Source organism: Muscardinus avellanarius (assembly GCF_963383645.1).
Source record: "Muscardinus avellanarius genome assembly, chromosome: X".
Classification (NCBI taxonomy): Eukaryota; Metazoa; Chordata; class Mammalia; order Rodentia; family Gliridae; genus Muscardinus; species Muscardinus avellanarius.
In genome coordinates, this window is record NC_137792.1 from 43,034,429 (window position 1) to 43,055,339 (window position 20,911).

Genomic DNA, 20,911 nt, shown 5'->3' on the forward strand with positions numbered 1-20,911 from the left:
TGACCCCAGTTAAGTTATATAACTCTCTTGGGACCTCATCTATAAGATGGGCAGCAAAATGAACTCTTGCAAAGCCAGGCATGGTGGTGGCACACACTTGTAGTTCCAATACTTGGGAGGCTGAGACAGGAGAACCACAGGTTCATAGACAGCCCCAGTAAATCAGCGAGGCTCTCAGCAACTCAGTAAAATCTTGTTTCAAAATAAAAAATAGAATAGGGATGGGGGTGTATCTCAGAGGTAGAATGCCCCTGGATTCTATCCCCAGCACCAATAAATGTTGCAGAAAATTAATGAGATTTGGGCTGTAAAAATATTCAGCCCAGTGTCCGACACTTATGTCACCAATAAACATTTGATTCCTCCTCTTCTTCATGCCAAACAGAAAACTAATAGGTTTTCCAAACTTTGGAGTTAAAGGGAGCCAAAACGATTCCAGACGATACCATCAAATCACAGGGGATAATATAGACCTCCAGAGAGTACCCTGGGTTCATCAGGAGTCAGGAGGCCTGGATTCTAGTTCTCTTGGTTACTTCACTTTGGAGGTTAACTAGGGGCCTTCTTCTCTCTTTTATATTCCAGAGTTAGGAAACCAACCTTGGTGCCTGTCTACTGATGAATAGATAAATATGTGGTGTGTGTGTGTGTGTGTGTGTGTGTGTGTGTGTGTGTGTGTGTGTGTATATAATGTAATTTTATAGAGCCATAAAGAAAAACAAAATTATAACATTTTCAGCAAAATGTGTAGAACTCGAGAGTATTTTGCTAAATGAGATTAGCCAGGCTAAGAAAGTCAAGAATTATCTGGAAGCTAGAGTGAAAATATGAAACAAAAGAAATTTCAGATAAACGAGGAGAGAGATCAGTGAGATAAATGAGGGGGAGGGGATTCAGAGGAGGTTGGGAGGAGGAAAAAGAGACTTGAGGAAAACATTTCAAATAATATTATAGGAATTTATGAAGGTATCACTACCAATCTCACAAACATGTACAGGGAGAGGTGGTGGGTGAGAGATGCAGAGGAAAATACATCAAGTGATGTGTGTATGTGCATTCATATCACTTTGAATCTCTCTATGATGTGTAATTACAATGCACCAATAAAAGCATTTTGAAAAAAGATTCAACATAATTTAAGTGTCATTTTTATCCTTTGGGCTGAGAAAAACTTGCTAAAAAGTATATCAAGCTGGGAACAATGGCACACTCCTGTAATCCCGGTAGGGAAAGTAGGTGTCCAGTGCCATGATCCCCATACCACAGGGGTAGGACTTTTCACTCTAGGCATTTTTCCCTTAAAAGCTATGCCCAAGCAGCTATTTTCTCTTTAACTCAAGCTCTATGCACCATTAGCAAAAATGTCCCTTTCTTTCCTCCTGGAATTGTAACCTGTAGTCAGTATGATCTATTCCCAGACTTTTAATGATCAGACCCTAAATTTTCAACAAACTCTATTAAAAGAAATGTGGCAGAATCTGAGAAGCAGCTGTTTCTTACAACTGCAGGACAAAGGGACAGCAATAGCTTGGCAGTTTTCCCTCCTCTCTGCCTGTTCTAGCTGCCCCATGGCCACCAGGAAGCCAGGGCACAATTTATACTCTCTCATTTCTATTTAAACACAGTCCACTCCCTGGACTCAACCAGGGATGCCTAAGGCCTTTTAGCTGATGGACACAATAATCTATAATACTGTCGGACTACTATGTATTCTAAAATATTTTTTTTGGTGGTACTGGGGTTCCTGGAAGCCCGTCTACATCCAGTCTATACTCCCAGACCTATTTTATATTTTTATTTGGAAACAGGGTCTCTTAAGCGAGCGTGGATGGCTTCAAACCTGCGCGATCCTCCTGTCTCTGCCTCCCAAGTGCGGGGATTACAAGCGTGCACCACCACGCCTGGCTGTATTCTAAAATATTCTAGCAACCAACTTGGTTCTGTGCCCAGCTATTAGGGGAGAGGGGACTATATGACATTTGTGGCACTGAGTCCTTGGTATGAATACCAGACCACTATCCTCAAGGAAAAGTAAGCAAACTGCTGAAGACCTTAGCAATTTTTATTGAAGCCTCTGAGGCAACAGCTCACCCCAATTCCCTCAGTGGTCACTTACCTCCCTGACTGGCTGCTCTTCCTGTTTCCTGTTATTGATTTCCATTTGTCCCCAGGAAATTCCTGCAAAGCAAAATTCCCATAAGTTAGGAAGCTTGGAACAGCCAAGTCTCTGGATGGCTTCAAAAATGAAGGGTGATCGACAGCTTGTCCCCAGCCAAGCACCCCCAGTTAGTATGATTTATTCTCCTAGACAGGCTACAGAAATATGCACCTGGAGGGCTGTCTTTATCTCAGGAGGACGACTAAGCTGCTGCGGGCATGCAGAGACCCAAAGAGTACTCAGGGACTTGGACACTGTGCTCAAGAAATGCTGTATTTCCCTCTTTCTCTATTCCCCTCCCAAACCACCTTAAAAACCAGTTGAGCACGTTTGCTGTTTGCTCTGGCTTTGGCCCGCATTGAGGGATAGAGGTCTTTGTGTTTGTTCTTGGTTCTCCTGCCTCTTCCAATACAGAAAACATCTTGGAAGCTCTGGCCTGGAGTGGGCTTTGAAGGCAGGTGCTCTAACTGCAGCGACCCTCTCCTAGGGTGGACAGAAGGAAAGCGGGCATGTCAACAAGGCCCTGTACCACAGTGGTTCTTCCTGCTCTGTCCACGCCCACTCTCGGGGGCTGAAATGGACTCATGTCTGGGAAACATAAAGACCTTGTGCCATGGCCCTCGTACTCTAGGAGTGGACTCTCCTATCTGCATATGTTTTCCTTAAGGACTATGCCCAAACAGCTCTTTTTTTTTACCAGGCCAAGCCACGTGTGCCATTCATAAAAAAAATGCCTGTCTTCCTATTCTTGCTCTAAACAGAAAGCAACTTTGCCTTTCAGATTCTTCCTGAGTTTAGCCCAAAGAGAATGAAGAGTTTTTCCTAAACCTCACTGATCTTCCAAATTCCTTTTCTCTATTATTATTATTAATTTCATTCAAGGTTTTATTACCTTGGCCCCAGTAGGACTCCATTTTGGGGGTAAGACACTTGATGAAGCAGAAGGAACATGAGTCTTTGGTGTCAGTCACCATACTGGCTAAGAAACTTACTATGCTATTTGAGGGAAGTTCTGTCATCTCCCTGGACCTCAGTTCCCCATCTGACAAAAAAGCACTATGCCATCTCCTCTTGTTGGATTTCTAATCCTGAAGACTAAATGATATGGGTGGAGAATGCCTAACACAGCACTTGGCATAAAGAAGGTTTTGGACATCACCAAAGATGAGGTGTATTTCCTACCTCCAGCTTGCAAAGGACTGGCACACTCCTTACCCACACCTGGGAAGACACCAGAGCACTTTAACCACTTGAACTTCAGACTCTACCTTGATGCTCTTGTGACATGCCCCTGCTCACAAAGCCACCATAACTTCTTGTTCAGCCACAGTAGAAGCCAGGATTTCCTGTCTGTGCCCTGTCTTGAGCTGTGGAAGTACTCAGAATATAGCCAGGACCAAACCAAATAAAGTCTTCATCCCACTACCAACTGCCTTTCCAGATTTTCAGGGTTACTGTCCTTTATTTCCTGGGCCATTTGGAACCCTGTAAATTGCTCATACCCTTTGAAAGAAAAAGGCAATTATCCCATGGCTGGCTGCAGATGGGGACCATGGTGGATGTTGGTACTCTGATAGACGTGCTACTGCTAAAAGACATCCTGCCACACTGGAAAGGGCTTGGGCTTTGTCATCGGCATACTCAGGAGCTTGGCCTCTGCATCTAGGGTTCATGGCTTCAGATGCCAGCCTACCTTTCTACCCTTCACTACCTGTGTGGCCTCAACTTCTCTTAAGCTTAGTTTTCCAGAGCTAAACTTAAGCTTAGTTTCTCACAGTAGCATATCTGTGACCAAAGACATATCCATCTCCTGATTGTATGAGGTTCACTGAATTGATACATCTAAATCAAGTAGAACTATACTTGGTACCCAGTGGACACCCCAAATGTCAGCTACTGCCCTGTTGTTCAAATCCTGGCTCTGCCACCTATGAGATGTGTGACCTCTCTGGACCTGAGTTTCCTCTGCCATAAAGTGAGGATCTTGTTTATTATAGCTTAGCTCACACAAGTGTTAAGTGAGATAATCTGGCAATGTATGCAAAACTGACTTGCGTGAGATATACGAGGATGTGTGTGTTTTCAGTCCTCTTAACAGCACTGAGTGGGAGCCAATTAGCTCCAAAACCTTCTCCTGGGGAAAAAGAAGCAGGATGTCCTCCTTTTAGCTACCACTACAACTACTTTAGTAGTCAGAGCTGGAGTATCTTAACCTATGTTCCAAGTTTTCCCTGGGTCCTATGGAATTGGGGTGCAGGGATCAGGAGTGAAAATGGGTTCATGGTGGCTCCTTGATAGGCATCCACATGTCTGAAAGGCTAGTGCCAAAGAAGACCTGCTTAGCCAGTCTAACAGGTATCAGGAACCCAATGTGTCCCTCTCTTAAAGAGCAGAAGAAAAGATACAAACATATGGACAGGCTTACTCACATCACCGTTACCAGTTGCTGATACCTATCAATTGCACCTCCTTTCCCTAAAGGAGTCGCTAGCTGTGGGCTGACATGTCTGTAGCCGTTTATCTCTACTTCTCCCTTATCCTTAGCCCCCTTTCTATACTATTTTAGTTATTTCAGCCAACATTTCTCAAGCCAAGCCAAAATCTCCCTTTATCTTTCTTTTTTTTCTTTTTCTTTTTCTTTTTCTTTTCTTTTTTATTTTTACTTTTACGGTACTAGGGATGGAACCCAGGGGCATTCTACCTCTGAGCTACACCCCCACTCTATTTTTATTCTTTATTTTGAAGCAGGGTCTCATTGAGTTGCAAAGGGCCTCACTAAGTAGCTCACCAACCGTGATCTTCTGGTTTCAGCCCCCTGAATGCTGGAATTACAAGTGTGCATCACCCTTTATCTTGTGTGCACCACCTGGCTACCCCTTTATCTTTTTTGTTTGTTTTGTGGTACTAGGAATTGAACCCCTGGTGCTTTCTACCTCCAAGCTATGACCCCAGCCCAATTTATTTATTTATTTATTTATTTATTTATTTATTTATTTATTTTTGAAACAGGATCTCACTAAGTTGTCAAGGGCCTTGCTAAATTGCTGAGGCTAGCCTTAAACTCACAGTCCTCCTGTCTCACCCTTCCCAAGTACTGGGACTACAGGTGTCCATCACCATACCCAGATCTCCTTTATCTGAAAAGATAACAGCTGCCACATAAGATGATTGCTATCTGGCAATCACTGTTCTAAAAGCCTGATACATGCTATATTGTTTAATCCTTACAAGCACCTTGGGAAATAGGTGCTATTATTGCTCCCAATCTTTAGATAGAAAGGTGTAGGCACCCAAGTTTCAGGGTGGGAATCTAAACCCCGGCCCAGGCAGTCATGTTCCAGCTTCAGTATCTTTTAACAGTACCTTACCTTTCCACTTCTTTCTTTTTCAACATCATGAATATATTAAATATACCAAAAAGGTGAAAGGAGTTTACAGAACACATCCATCTACCTAGGTTCTATATTTAGCATCTTGCTGCATCTGTCTTATCACATATCAATTTACCTTTCTAGCCATCCCCCAGTCCATCTTAAATTCTTGATGCATTTCAAAGTAAGTTGTGGCAATTTTGCCCTATAAATTTGAAAACTTAAGTGAAATGGACAAACTCCTTAAAAAGCCACCAAGTACTGTAGTTTACTCAAGAAGAAATAGGTAATCTAAATGGCCCTATATCTATTAAGGAACTTAAATTTGAGATTAAAAATATCCCACAAGAAAACTCTGGGCCAAGATGGCTTAGTGATGAATTGTACCAGCCATTTAGGAAAAAAAATACCAATTCTACACAAATTATTCTTGAACACACAAGAGAAGGGAATATTTCTCAATCCATTCTTTTAGGCCAGCCTTACCTTGAAATAAAAACCAAATATGTTACAACAAAACTATGTGCTAAAATCCCTCATAAACTTAGATAGAAATAGAAAAGTACTTAACAAGACATCAACAATTCAAATCTAGTAACATAAAAAGGATACTATGTTATGACCAAATGGGACTTTTCCTGACAATACCAGTTTAATTCTTATTTAAAAACTAATCAAAGCCGGGCATGATGGTGCACAATTTTGCAGTACTTGGGAGGTTGAGACAGGAGGATTGCTGGTTCATGGACAGCCTCAGCTACTTAGTGAGGCCATCTTCAACTTAGTGAGACCCTGTTTCAAAAAATAAAAATAGGGCTGGGGTGTAGCTCAAAGGTAGAATGTCCCTGTGTTCAATCCCAGTACTGAAAAAAAAGTAAAAAAAAAGACAGGCTCAGTGATGCACACTCTAATCTCAGCACTTGGAACTCTGAGACAGGAAGACAGTAGGTTCAAGACCAGCCTTGGCAATTTATTGAGGCCCTCAGAAACTTAGCAAGTTCCTGATTCAAAATAAAAAGTTAGGAAAACATAAAAAAGTGCTGTGGTTGTAGCTCAGAGGGAAAATCCTCCAGGGTTTCATCTGCAGTTTTTTTTAAATGATGTATTTCTCTATACTAATACACTAAAAGAAAAAAACTGTATGGTCATATCAATAGATACAGGGAAAAAAAGTCCACACCTACTCCTGATAAGGACTATCTGGAACTAAATAAGAATAAAAGAGTACTTCTTCAACCTGATAAAGGGCATCTGCAAAAAAAAAAAAAACACACAACTAACATCAAGCTTAATAGTGAAATATCAGGAACAAAGTAAAAATGTATTTTTACCACTTCTTCTAGCCATTGCTATGGAGGTCATTGACCATGCAGAACACCTCCACTCTTTCCTAGGAAAGGGCTCATACAGTGGAGAGGAAGATTAAAATTCTCTCTATTCATAGATGACATTACCTTTTATAACCTACCAAAATGCTACTAGAATTAGAGAGTTTGCCAAACTGGCAAGACCCAAGGCCAATATAAAATTTCAATTGTATTTCTACAGAGTAGTGACAAAGAATTTTAAGTTGACATTAATAAAGTAATATTATTTGCAATAATATCAAAACCCATTAAATCAACCCAGTGTAGTGGCACACTCCTGTAATCCCAGTACTTGGAAGGCTGAGACAGGAGGATCACAGATTTGAGGCCAGCACACTGTAACTCAGTGAGACCATGTTTCAAAATAAAAATAAATAAATAAAAAGGTCTAGGGCTGGCTCAAAGTTAGAATACCCCTGGATTAAATCCTCAGAAAGAAAACAAACACCATGAGATCTTATGGAGGAGTATAACAAAATATCTATAAAAGATTTATATATGCTGAAAACTATGGAATAAGTTGTGGTATCAGTATACTTTCAAAATACTTCCGCTTACATAGGAAGGTTTGATATCACTTTCTGTAACATGCACACATATTAAGTGTACATTTGTTGTTTTGATTAATCTACTTTTATAACTCTAATTCTCATCAAGATATAGAATACACACCCAGGCATGGTAGTATATTCTTCTAATTCCAGTACTTGGGAGGCTGAGACAGGAGGATTGAAAGTTGGAGGACAGCCTCAGCAACTTCACTAGACTCTGTCTTGAGATAAAAAATAAAGAATGGCTGGTAGTAGTATATCTCACTGGTAATGTCCCTGGGTTCAATCCTCAGAAACAAAAAAAAATTTATATAGAATATGCTCTCATGCCCTTTTGCAGCCAATCTGTGCCACTATCCTCTGGCAAGCACTACTCTAAATATTTTTCTCATAAGAAGAGCTACTTTAGAACTTCATATAAAAGAACTTGTATATATTCTTTCATACCAGTCTTCTTTCAGCCCCCCTCTCAAGTTCCTTTTTTCAAAAAATACATATTGATCAATTTCAAACACAAAGTTATTTTAGAAGTGTCTGTTTGTGAACTAAAATTTTAACATGGTAATTAACTTCTGGTTTGAGTATAACAGCCAAAAGGAAGCCTTAGGGATGGAATCTGACATTCAGCAGGCAAGGACATAGAGAATCCTAGGGCGTCTTCCCAGGAGTACCCTGGGGAATGATAGGGTCTGGTGATAGGGTGGTAAGTCACAACCAGGGCGTAGCAATAGACAGTTTAGACCTGGGTGTCCAACAGAGACAGGATAGAGGAAGGAGGAAGGAATTGTCTTTGGGGAAACCAGACAAGTCAGATCTCCGAAGATGAAGCCCGGAGATATCTGTAAATGTTGCAGATCTAAATAGATTTTTAAGCAGGAAATGGAAATCAGTAAGTGTGGTTCTTATTTTTATTTTCATAGTTTTGGTACTGGGGATTGAATGTAGCGGCATTCTACCTCTGAGTAACACCCTGGGCCCTTTTTATCTTTTATTTTGAAACAGAATCTCACTAAGTTTCTGAAGGTCTCTCTATGTTGCTGGGGGTGGCCTTCAACCTGCCCTTCTCCTGTCTTAGTCTCTCATATCCTGCAATTACAGGTGTGTGCCATGGCGCCTGGCATAAATGCTGACATATTGTGCACCTAGGCCTGCCACCCTATACATACATTCCCATTTGATCTTTTCTTCGACTTTGATGATTCAGCAATATGACTTTTCTCAGTAGTGGTTTGAGGCCAGACTCCGAAACTTAGCGAGATACCATATCAAAGTGCAAAATAAAAAGGGCCAGGTGCATAGCTCAGAGATAGAATGCCCCTAGGTTTGATCCCCAGTAGTAAGAAAGGAAGAAAGGAAAAACATCCCAGCTCTAATTATTTTTGAAGCAAGAGTGAACTCTGAAGATGCACAGATATATATTGCAATTTTGGTGACTGAATGTCTAGCTCAAGGTTTCCAAGCTATCATCTGGTGGGGACAGGGCTCTATAGTTTTAGGAATCATAACTATTATATTTTCAAGTGATTTAAATAGCTCACTCCTCAAAGGGAGAATAATGAGGCTCAGCCACCCAAGAACCATGTTCTTACCTGCACTGTTGCCTTCCGGGGATTCCAAGCATTGCCAGGTGCCAAGCTGCTGTCCTCGAGGGTACTGTGCTGAGGATTATGACAGCAAGCTGAACACCGGACGCACTGGTGATGGCACCTGCAGTTGTAGCAGTTCGGTATCATATTTCTCTTTAGTAAGGCAGGGCAGATTTCCCCAGAACAGTAAATACAAGGGTCATGGACTACAGCTCCCTGAACACTGCAGGAGTAAGAGCAGGTCCTGCGGTACTCAAAATCACCACAGTGCAGTGGCTTACAACACATGGAATTTTCTAGGCCTTTGCTGGCAAAGCACTCTGAGTAAGTAGGAGTTTCAGGCTGGAGGGATGACATAGAGTGATATGATTGGTCCGTGGCATGGTATGGTTGGTCTGTAGAATGATAGGATTGGTCTGTGGGATGGCGCCTCAGTTCTCTATAGCTGGAACTCATGGACTGGAAAGTTGGGTCTAGAGGTTTTGGTCTCTGGCTAAAAGTCTTACTACTTTGAGTGGTTAGACCTGGCAAATGAGATGTAGATAGGGATTTGCTACTCTCTTCGAAGAACTTTCTTCTGTCTGCAAAGGGCAAGAGGATGGCTTCTTCCCCAGCAGAAGTCTTCATTTCCTTGTTGTCACCTGGGCTGGAAGGGCCTTCTATGGCTAGCGCCACATGTGGCTGCGGGTTGTGCTCTGGAGACCATCTCCAGTTACCTCCACGGACACCATGATAGGCATTTGCTTTCTCTGAGTCTGGGGAGGATGGGTCAGATGCTTTCCACCAGGTGTTTAGGCCCAAAGAGGATTGGCTGGGCCTCTGGCCAGGACTGATTTGTCCCTCCAAGCCTATCCTATATTCATGGCTCTCAGGGGCCTGACTGAGACAGTCTGATGACCTCGTTCTGAGTATCATGCTTTTACTGAAGAGCTTATCTTTGGGGCTAGGAGGTTTTTTATATGATGACAAAAGAGATGAGTCGGAGGCAGGGAGTGGAGGACTTTCTGGAGGTTCCTGGGTCTCTTCCACTGGCTCTTTAGTGTCACACAACTGTGACAGAGGACCTTTGCTCTTCTGGAGCTGGGCCTTCCTCCTCTGAATTTCATTGCGTAGATTGGTAGCAAAGCGCTCGCTCTTTCGCCGGTTTTGGATGGAACGGCCCCGGGAACCACCACTTCTCTTACTGCCTACCGGGCCACAATCTTTGGCCTCTCCATCCCCTTCCTCAGTCACCTCTGTGTCTCCAACTGTTTTAGGGGCTGAAGCACAGTCTCTGGTTTGGTGAACTGGGGAACTAGAGGCAGGGGGCAGCTGGCTGGCCAAATCACTGCCTTCTCTGCTTGCTGAGTTAGGATCCTGGAAACCTCTTTCTGGAAGGTGCCCCTCCGCTTCTCCATGTGAAGGATTACTTTGGGTCTGGTGCCCTGAGCCCAAAGGCCTATCATCCATTGGCCGGGCCTTTCTTTCTCTGCTGGGCTGGTCCTGGGTGCCACCCGGAGGGGAACGTGGACTTTTCCGTCCTTTGTGGTTACCATGCAGAGGGGATAGAGTCCACTGGTGCCCGTCCTGCCCGGATGGGAGCTCCTTGCCCTTGCTACCCCTCGGATCCAGGTGCATATGCTGTAGGTGAGATGCCAACAGCTGTTCTGGGGCACTGTGGCGATGCCCCGCAGGTCCCATGAGGAGATGAGGAGCGCTGCCAAAGGAAGAAATCTTAGCTGGCTCTGCTGAGGCCTCATTAAGTGGGCTGCGATCTCTCCTGGAAGCTTGCCCACAGGCTTTTGGGGAGCCAACGGTGCTGGCTGAGGCTTCCATCAGTAGGTGGTCAGAGGCCTTCTGGCTGAGCTCACAGTTCTGAGGGTCCTCATTTGTTAGTTGGTCTTGCCCACCTACACAGCAGAACCTGTTAGCATTCCTTGCCACTGTCTCTAAGCCCAGCCTCTCCTTCTGCTGCAAAGAGTCCACAGGCTCAGAAGCCCTGCGCTGTTCTCCATTGAGGAGCTGGGCTCTGGAGGCTTGGAGGCTGTCCCGCCTCACCGGAGGCTGTGGTGGGCCTCGGGCCACCTTGGCAGGCCCTGAGTGGTGGCCCTCCTGTGGGCAAGATGGCATCTGAGAGCCTGGTATCAGAGGCCCTCCATTGGTGCGCTGGCTACCTGAGGTCTCAGCCACATTAGGCCGGACATTGGGGGCCTTTGTTGGCCCTGGGCCTTGCGTGCTGCAGTCTGCAGAGGCCGGCTCCTCCGGCCTGAGGGAGAGTGCACAGTCTGAGGCATTCGAGCTGGCCGAGAAGGAGCTATAGGCTGAGTCACGCTGGTTGGGGTACATGTTCTGGTCAATAGGCAAGAGGTGACCATCATAGGCAGCCTGGCCTGGTTGCTCCAGGCTCTCCATGCTGCCAATGGAGCTGCTTTTTTCAGTGCTGCAGTGCCGGGAGAGGGGACACCACTGTACACACACGTCACTGTAAGACACAGGGCACACTGGTTAGTTAGGCAAACCACCAGACCGGTTTCCCACCTCAGGTAGCACTGCCAAGGGAGAAGACAGAACAACCCAGAGGTACATGTGTCATGAATGCAAAGGCAATAAGGCGAAAAGGGAAGAGAAAGAAAAGGGGAAAGAGAGGGAAACTGGGGCACCAGGGGAACATGGTAAAAAATGGGGGATGAGATGACATATGAGCCAGGCATGATGGCACATGCTTGTAATCCCAGTATTTGGGAGGTAGAGACAGGAAGACTGTAGATTTGAGGCCAGCCCTAGCCAACTTAGCATGACTCTGATTCAAAAAAAATGAAATAGGTGTGGGGGTTGAAGGTAGAATGCCCCTGGGTTCAATCCTGGTGTGTGTGTGTGTGTGTGTGTGTGTGTGTGTGTGTGTGTGTGTGAGAGAGAGAGAGAGAGAGAGAGAGAGAGAGAGAGAGAGAGAGAGAGAAACATGACATAAGGAAGAAGGATGGGCAAACATCCCAAAGACTGCAAGTGGGGGAACACCGCAGGGTTTATACTATTTCTCTTCTATTGGTGGGTCTGGAATTGCTTCTGGGCTGACCTTGCCCCCAGGGAGTCAGTTCATGGCTGTCTGCCAGGAGAGCCACTCACAGAATATTAGCATTATAGAGGGTCCCTAAAGGGCTGTTTTCATTTCAGCCAGACCATTTCATAAATTACTGATTCTCAGACTTGAGTGCACATCAGCATGACATGCAGGGCTTATTCATACATATGCCACTGGGTCTCATCCTAGAATATTAGTCCTAGCTGGATCCAGAGCATTTGTACTTCTAACAACTTGTATGCTGCAGGGGCTGCTGGTTCAGGGATCAAACTTTTGAGAACTACTGGGGTCTATAAAGCAAGCCCCACAAAGGAAAGTGACTTTGAGGACAGCATACTGGGGATTCAAACCCAGAGGTGCTCTGCCACTGAGCTAAATCCCCAGCCACTTTCATCTTTCATTTTGAGATAGGGTCTTCTTAAGTTGCCTAGGCTGGCCTTAAACTTGAGATCCCCCTGCCTCAGCCTTCTAAGTACCTGGAATTTGTAGTACTCTATTTTACTCTTCTTTTTGCAGTAGTGGAGATGGGACCCAGGGCCTGGAACATGTTAGGCAAATGTGCTACCACCAGTGCAACACCTGAGTACCCCCATTCTTTTCTTGGTAATGGCAATCCTGACTATTTACTGAAGACCTATAATGTGGCATGTACTTTATAATGTCCCATTTTAATTCCAAGAGTTAGATTATTACCCATCCTTTACAGCTCAGAATATTAAATCTCAGAGAGGCAAATTCAACTGACAAGCTCACTAAACTGTTAAAGAAGTAGAGCTGCAGCTAGGTGTGGTGGCACACACCTCTACTCCTAGTACTTGGGAGGCTGAGACAAGAGGATCACAAGTTTGAGTCCAGTGTAAGACTTAGCAAGATGCTATTTCAAAATAAAAAAAATAAAAAGGGTTTGGGATAGAGCTCAGTGGTAGTGCCCCCTAGGTTCAACCTCTGGTGTTGATCCAAAAGAGTGAAAGAAAAAAAAAAAAAAAAGCAGAGCTGCAATTTGAACCCAGGCTTCTGTGATTCCAGTATCTTAGCTCTTATCTTTCCACTATTTTTTAAACAGGAATAATAGTAATATCTATATCAGAGGGTTGCTGTGTAGATGAAATCAAATAATACATGCAAACTCCTGTCTTAGCCCTGGCACTAGCAAGGATTCACTATATAGCAGCGGTTGCTTTCTTGATTGCTGTTATCAGCATTCTCTTCTGCTACCACTATTGACACTACAGTGGCCTCTGCCCACCCACACCTCTCCTATAGCAAAGACAAACCAGGGAGACCAAGAATCAAATGCAATCTTGAATTTTAAGTACCATTTCCCAAACACATAACCAAACTGAGCCAAGTCATGCCAGTAACTCCCTTTTGACTAGAACCCAGGGGTTGCAGGCTCCTTTCAGAAAGGGTGCTGTCCAAAAGCCATGGCTGAGCTGTGACAATAGCCCAAGAGAGCCTCAGGTCAACTTCCTTTCATTCTTTCTCTCCGCCTTGCCCCTTAGGCACCCTTGTACATCCGTGTTTTGGGCTGGTAATCCATCAATTTCTTGTTGGCAAGGGAAACTACTACCAGCCCCACCACCCTTCCTGCTGAACAAAACCACACCCCCACGCCACACCCCCACTCAAACAGGAGCCCATCTCAGAATGTATTTCTGTGCATTCTTCTAGAACAAAATTGCCTCTGCCTCGAGCCGCTGTTTTCAGTGCCAAATAAAGTCACCAAGTCAGGGCAAGCTCAACCTTTAGTTTCTCTGAGGTTCCTCAGTTGAAATTCTTTTTTGGATGGAAGATCTGGATGTGAAAGGGAAGAGGCAGCTGAGGGCATCACTGTGGCAGGCTCTGAACTTGTCAAAAAGTCATCTGCCTCTCTGCAGCTGTTTCAATCACAAACATCACCAAGGTCCTAGAATTGAGTGAACTTTCTGGCTAGCAGGTAGATGCTGTTATTGAGGAAGCTCTCCAGTTTTGAAAGTTCTTGCCCTGTGATGGAGCTGATGAACACTGGGTGAGGTCCCCATTGAGTCACTGTAGATAGAGAAGATTCCCACAACAGAGAGCCTTAGGGACCATCTATCAAGATAGCAGGGGAGCCTGACATGGTCATGCATGCCTATAATCACAGTATTTGGGAGGCTGAGATAGGGGGATTGCAGGTTCAAGGCCAGCCTCAAAACTCAGGGAGACATAATTTCAAAGTAAAAATAGAGCCAGGCATCATGGCTTGATACATGGGAGGCTGAGACAGGAGGATAGCAGGCTTGCAGCCAGCCTCAGCTACTTAGTGAGGCCTGAGTGAGACCTTTCGCAACTTAGTAAGACCTTGTTTTAAAATAAAGAATGAAAAATAGGGCTGGGGGTATAGGTTGGAGGTAGAATGCCCCTGAGATCAATCACCAGAACTGAAAAAATGAAAAAAATGTAAATGAAAATGGGGCTGGAGGTATAGTTCAGAGGTAGAACACCTCTGGGTTTAATACCCAGTACTCAAAATGAGAAGGAAGGATTGGCAGAAGGGGGATGGAAAGAATCATGAAAAGAGACTGAGAAAGTACAGCTAGCAAAATTGGATGAGAAGTTGGACAGTGTGGTATTTTGCAAGGAAAATTAGGTATTTCAAGGAAACAGTGTCCAGAAGGAAAGGGTTGGGCCCAAAGTCACAGAGAATTAGTGGTACATTTAAGCGAGGACCCAGATACTCTGGATGCTATTTTCCACTATACCACTCTCAGCTCTGAAACATCTATCAGTGACCAGAGCAAAGGAGTGTAGTGTGACAAGGTTTTCCACCCTGCAGCCCACCTTAAGGGCAGGGCCCAGACTCACCTTGAGTTGCACCCAGAATGCCAGGACAAGCTGAAGGCTTCAGAGGGGAAATGCATGGTGGCGGCTGCGTCAGGGCCTCCCTCCAGCAGCTTGGCCACATGCCATGAGTGCGGCCTACTGACAGGGGCGTTTCTCCTACAGCGAGAAAGGGACAGGAACTTGGCTTAGGGAGCCAGGGCTGAAATCACTTCCCAGGCAGCTTCCGCCCCTCCACCCATTTTCCCTTCAGTGAGAGAGAACATCTTGCAAGGAGCTGGTATGGGGTTCCATGTGGCCACACTCAGCTTCCACTACTCAAATCTCCTTCATTTTGGGGTCTGGAGAAACAGAAAGGTATTCTCACAGGGTTTCCTGAGAGCATCCCAAGTACATACAATAATGCTGGATACATTGTAGATGCTCAATAAATATTTATGAGATAATGGAGAGCTGCTGGCCAATGAAGTGTGAGCCTGCCTTCACTTCTTTTGGAGGGTAAAATATCAACCTGGACAATCTTCTCATTTTTTTTCTGGGATAGAAAGAGGCAAATGGTTGAATGAGAAAGTCTGAACAAACCAACCCTGAGCTGTGGATTTTCCAATTTTCCCTCATATATCCAATAAGCACCAGCAGTTATATTTACTGTATGCCATCTAAGTGTAGCCCTGGGAGTGCAGACATGAACTGAACGGCCTTTGCCCTTGGGAGCTTACAGATTCATGAGAGAGACAGCGCCAATACAAATGAGGGGTGGTAAAGGCAATAAGAGAGCAAAGGAGAAGATGAACATAGAAACACTTGAATTTGGAGGCAGAGTAGCAACAGTGAGTCCAACTTCTATAAAGGAAAAATAGAACTAAGAGGTGAATGACATAGTTCTGGGCTGACAGAGGAGGCTCTTGCCAGGGCTTCTCAGCAGGTCAGGAGTGAATAAAGGAAAACAAGTCTGAGGCCAAGACCCCAGACGTAGTCTGTGGGTCTGTCTGTTGCTGGAGGCTACTGCCACAACTCTAGCACTGATTGGCTCATACAAGACTCATCACAGTCCTCTGGCACATTTCACACAAATAGATGCCACTTAAAATGGGAAAGAGGCTGGGTATGTTGGCATATACCTGGAATCCCAGTGTTTGGAAGGCTGAGACAGGAGGATCACAGGTTTGAGGTGAGCCTCAGCAACTTAGAGAAACTCTTTGCAATCTGGAAAGGCCCTGTTTCAAAATAAAAAAATAAAAAGGGCCGGGATATAGCTCAAGAGGTAGAATGTCCCTGGGTTCAATGCTCAGTACCAAAAAAGAAAGAAAGGAAGGAAAAAAGAAAGAAAGAAAGAAAGAAAGAAAGAAAGAAAGAAAGAAAGAAAGGAGGGTGAGAGAAAGGGAGGGAGGAAAAGAGGGAGGAAAGAGCACATCAGCATGGGGAATACCAGGAGGTAAAGAAGAGAGAAAGAGAGCAAGTGCAAGGGCCATACACATGCTAGAGATGAGATGGAGACTTGACAGAAAGAAAAAGGAATGACAAAGAGGAGAGAACTCTGAGCAGAAGATTGTAGAGAAATCTATAGTAGAGAAAAGTGGATGCCAGAGAAATGAGTGTCACAATAAGAGACACATGTGATGAATAAGTAGATGACAGATAAAGGACAGATTGATAATTTATCGCATTACTTGCTAATTTATTCCCATTTGTTGCAGCAAGCTCTATCCTAGGCACTCTTAGTACACACTTGAATAAGATAAGGGCTCCTGTTTTCACCAACCTTGCTACAAAGAAGGATAAATGAGCTCTCTACCTCCCAGGGCCAGTGGTAGACAGAGTCAAGATGGAGGATTCCATCATCACCGGAAATGCCCCTCCCCGCACTGGCACCACAAAAGATGCCAGCATTGTAAGGCTAAGAACAAGAGAGGTAGTCATGGGGAGCATGGGTTTGCAGGGGATACCCGGATTGAGTGATAATAGGCCAAATACAGACAAGGAACTGCTCATCAAGGGTCAAAGGTTAGAGCCATGGGTCATTGACAGTGGCTAAGATTTGGGGGAGAGGAAAGCTAGGTTATGCTCCCATCTTAGCAACCACATTGCTCTGTAATGGAACTTCCTTTTCTACTCTGTGTGTCTTTGCCATGGATTTTCTAGTAGACTCTGAATTTCAGGCTCTGGAGTTAAATCATCTTGGTTTGAATCTCCACTCTGCCCCTCTTTAGCTTTTGTTGCATTCAACAGGTGATTTCACTGCTCAGAACCCCAGTTTCCAAGACGGAAAAATGGGAATAAGAATATCTACCTGCTAAGCGTGGTGGCACAAGCTTGTAATCCCAGCATTCGGAGGCTGAGACAGGAGGGTCATGGTTCACAGCCAGCCTCAGCTACTTAGTGAGGCCCTTTGCAACTCAGTGAGACCCTGTTTCAAAATAAAGAATAAAAATAGGGCAGGGGGTGTGGCTTGGAGGTTGAATGCCCCTGGGTTCCATCCTCAGTACTACAAAAAAAAAAAAAAAGAATATAAAATGTCAAAGAAGCCGGGCGTGGTGGCGCACGCTTGTAATCCCCGCACTTGGGAGGCGGAGACAGGAGGATCGCGCAGGTTCGAAGCCAGCCGCGCGCTGGTTTAGGAGACCCTGTTTCCAAAATGAAAATGTAAAAATAGGTCTGGGAGTGTAGCCCTGAGGTAGAAGGGCTTCCAGGAACCCCAGTACCACCAAAAATAAAATAAAATAAAATAAAAGGTCAAAGAAGATACTGAAATGCTCAGAATCAGGTCTGGCCAGCCCTTCAATCAAGCTCCCTGTTCTTCAAGGTACTGCTCAAGTACCATCTCCTCCAGGGAGCTTGTCCTGAGTAATCTAGCTAATGGGGAAGGAGAGAAAACAAGTGAGAATGATATGGGTTCTGTTCCATTCACAACTCTGAAGTTTTAGATGTGATTTTGTGCAAGTCACTGAAACCATATAAACTGTAGTTTTCTTTCCTTCCTTCCTTTCTTTTTCTCTTTTTTCTTCCTTTCTTCCTTCCTCTTTTTTCTTTCTTTCTTTCTCTCTTTCTCTCCTTTTCTCTTTCTCCTTGTGCTGGGGATTGAACCCAGAGGCATTATACCTCCAAGCCATACCCCTAAGGCTTTTTATTTTATTTTATTTTTAAACATAATCTTGCTACATTGCTGAGTCTGGCCTTGAACTTGCAATCCTTCTATCTCAGTCTCCCAAGTACTGGGATTACAGGCATGCACCATCACATTCTACTGAGCTGTAATTTTTTCATCTAAGGAAGGGAACAATAGCTCTTACCTGGCTAGGTGATTGAGGGGATTAGAGTATTCTCAAAGCATCCAGGATATAGCCTGGCCCATAGGAAGTGGCCAGTAAATAGTAGGTACTGTAATTAAGAGTTATTAGCTCAGACTCATTCTTTGTGGTAGCTAAAGAGTAATCCCACCAAGGATACTTGGATTTGACCATCCACTGTCAAGTCACTGTTAAGCAACGACCTTGTCACACTCTGAAAGGTAGTTTACAAAGGCCCCTTATGCTTGGGTTTCTTCAGGAAAAAATCCCAAAGGAGATGGAAGGGGGCAGTGGGTACTGGGAATGGAAGCCTGGACCTCATGGATGCTAGGTAAGTGCTCTACTATGAAACAACATTCCAGCTCCTTGAGTTACCGATTCTGTATATCTAAGATGGGGAAGATGATCATTTCTTTTTCATGGATGATGGTCTAGATTAAATGCAGTCCCACGTGTGAAACCAATTGGAATAGTATCTGACATGGATATTCTATAAACTTTACCAGCAGGGTCCATTAACTAAACACGACATGCCAGGTACTAAGCATTTCAGTGTTTTAATCTACAATCAAACCTTATGTGGTGACAGCTGTTAATTTGTATTTATTTTTGAGGTACTGGGGATCAAACCCAGGGCCATTCTATCACCAAGCTACACCCACAGCCCTTTTAATTTTTTATTTTAAGATAGGGTCTTGCTAAGTTGCTGAGGCTGGCCTCCAACCTGTGATCTTTCTGTCTCAGCCTCCCAAATATCTGGGATTATAGACATGCAACACTATACAAAGCAAGTAAGAGCTACTATAAACTTCACTTTACAGATGAAGAAAACAGATGCTAAAAACTTAAATGATTTGCCCAGAGCTCACAGCTGGTAACAAGACTCAGATACTCTCTCTTTCTAAGACACATACAAAACCACTCCTCAAAGGACTCTGTCTCAGCCTCTATTTGAGGCTTGCCACAACCATTACCCCCCAAAAAAGCAGTTAGATGAGGGAAGTCTTTATAGTTCTAATCTTAAAACTATCCCCTCCTTAGGCAGTGGAGAAGGGGAGCAGTGAGTAATAAGCAGAAACATAAGAAAATTCTATCCACCAACCATACAACCCAGACCTAAATGTGGGCAATGACCCCTGTGCATACTTTCTCCTAAGTCTGGCTCAAGCATGAATGAGCAACACACACTTTATCATTCATTACTCTCAAATACATTTCTTAGGAAGCAAAAAGCAAAGGACATTGAAGAAAGAAACGAAGAGGTGAAAGAAGGGCAGCAGCCTTGCCAGTCACAACTACTGGCCATACCTACCATGGAAGTTGCCCAGGGTACAGAGATGGCTTAGGAGAGAGGGAGGTATCCAATTACCTCAGATCCTCATCAGCAACCCATCCAGTCTTAACTGGGACCCATCTTCCTTCCAGTTAAGACCGAGATCCTGAGTGTGATCCAAGGAGCTCAGGCACAGTCAGGTCCCAGTGCCAAGAACAGAAAAGAGTGGCACTGAAGGTGAGGTACAGCCATCAGTCTGCTTGAGCTTCGATGTGGCCACAGCCCTAGGGACTGAAAGCCGGGTCAAGAGCTAGATAGGAGCGAAGACACAGCTCCAGGAACTCGCCAGTGCCCTAGTGGCAAAGAGAAGGATGAAAGTCAGCTCCAGCAGCCTAAACAGCCCCCCTTTCCCAACTCCCACCTCCTCTGAGCCCTGACCCACCCCCTTCCATGGCTCAGAGGCCAATAAGGAAGCTGGGCCCCAGCCACTGCTAGAACTCAGGAAAGGAGTAAGGAAACGATGTTTGGGAAAGATAAAGCGGGTGTCTAAAAAGAATTTTTCAAAATACACGTAAGTGAGAGAGAAAAATATCCCAGACACATACACTTAAAAGAATTCCTGAGCTTCCTGGACTGAGTCAACCCCACCCAACCATCTCCGCAGGTCCTTAAGGCCAGAGAAAAGGAAAGCTCAGATCAGCCAGGTCCAGCAGCCTTCAGGTCCAGAGAAGTGGAACTACAGCTGCTCTTATATAAAGCCAGGAGCAAGTGACTTAGAGCTTTTACAAAGTGATGGTCCTGCTGAGATGTGAAGATGCACAAACATGCTTGGGCTGCTGTATTTACAGGCCTTGTGCTTCTCAGGGGCACCTGGGCAGATCCAAGGAAACCTCAATTGTATATCAGAGACTTCAACTCCAGAAAAGGTGCCCACTAGCAAGGCTGGGAGAGTGGTACGTGGGGTCAGTGTCCCTGGATCTGCCCTGAATTTCCTTTGACAATTGGCAACTCACACTCTTTCTCTGGGCTTCTGTTTCCTCTCCAAAAAATAAAGCATTAAACTTGATCATCACAGGTGACCCTTCCAGCTATAGCATACCATGATGTAGTTGTCGTAGACTCCAACTCTGGGGCTCCAAATGATATTCTCATCGACCAGTACACTAGCCAGAACTCACACGAATCCTAAATAGGTTTGTTGTACCCCCTAAGCCCAGACTCAGTCACCAGAATGTAATTTCTCTCAGGGATTTAGAGTTAGGGTATTTCCCTTCATAATACATCTGATCCCTTCCCCCATTTCCCTTAGCCTCTGGCCCTAATTCCAGTAATTTCTGGCCCCTGAGAGGGCTTATGCAAGCTCCCCCTGGACGAAAAGTATGCTAGGCTCTTTCCTCTCTGGGGAAATCATGTCCAGAGGTCCCTTCTCCTCTCTGTTCCCTGTGGGCCTCCTAGGGA

General features: G+C 44.6%; 1 protein-coding gene across 1 annotated transcript in view; it reads right to left on the reverse strand.

Annotated features, from left to right (window-relative positions):
* SHROOM4 (shroom family member 4) overlaps nucleotides 1-20,911 on the reverse strand; it is a gene marked incomplete at both ends in the record, with an annotated part of 253,060 nt that overhangs the window by 47,245 nt on the left and 184,904 nt on the right. The window contains 3 exons of the mRNA XM_080719379.1: nucleotides 2,117-2,178; nucleotides 9,037-11,494; nucleotides 14,918-15,052. Of these exons, the coding sequence (XP_080575505.1) occupies nucleotides 2,117-2,178; nucleotides 9,037-11,494; nucleotides 14,918-15,052 (2,655 nt within the window). The remainder of the gene's footprint in view (nucleotides 1-2,116; nucleotides 2,179-9,036; nucleotides 11,495-14,917; nucleotides 15,053-20,911) is intronic.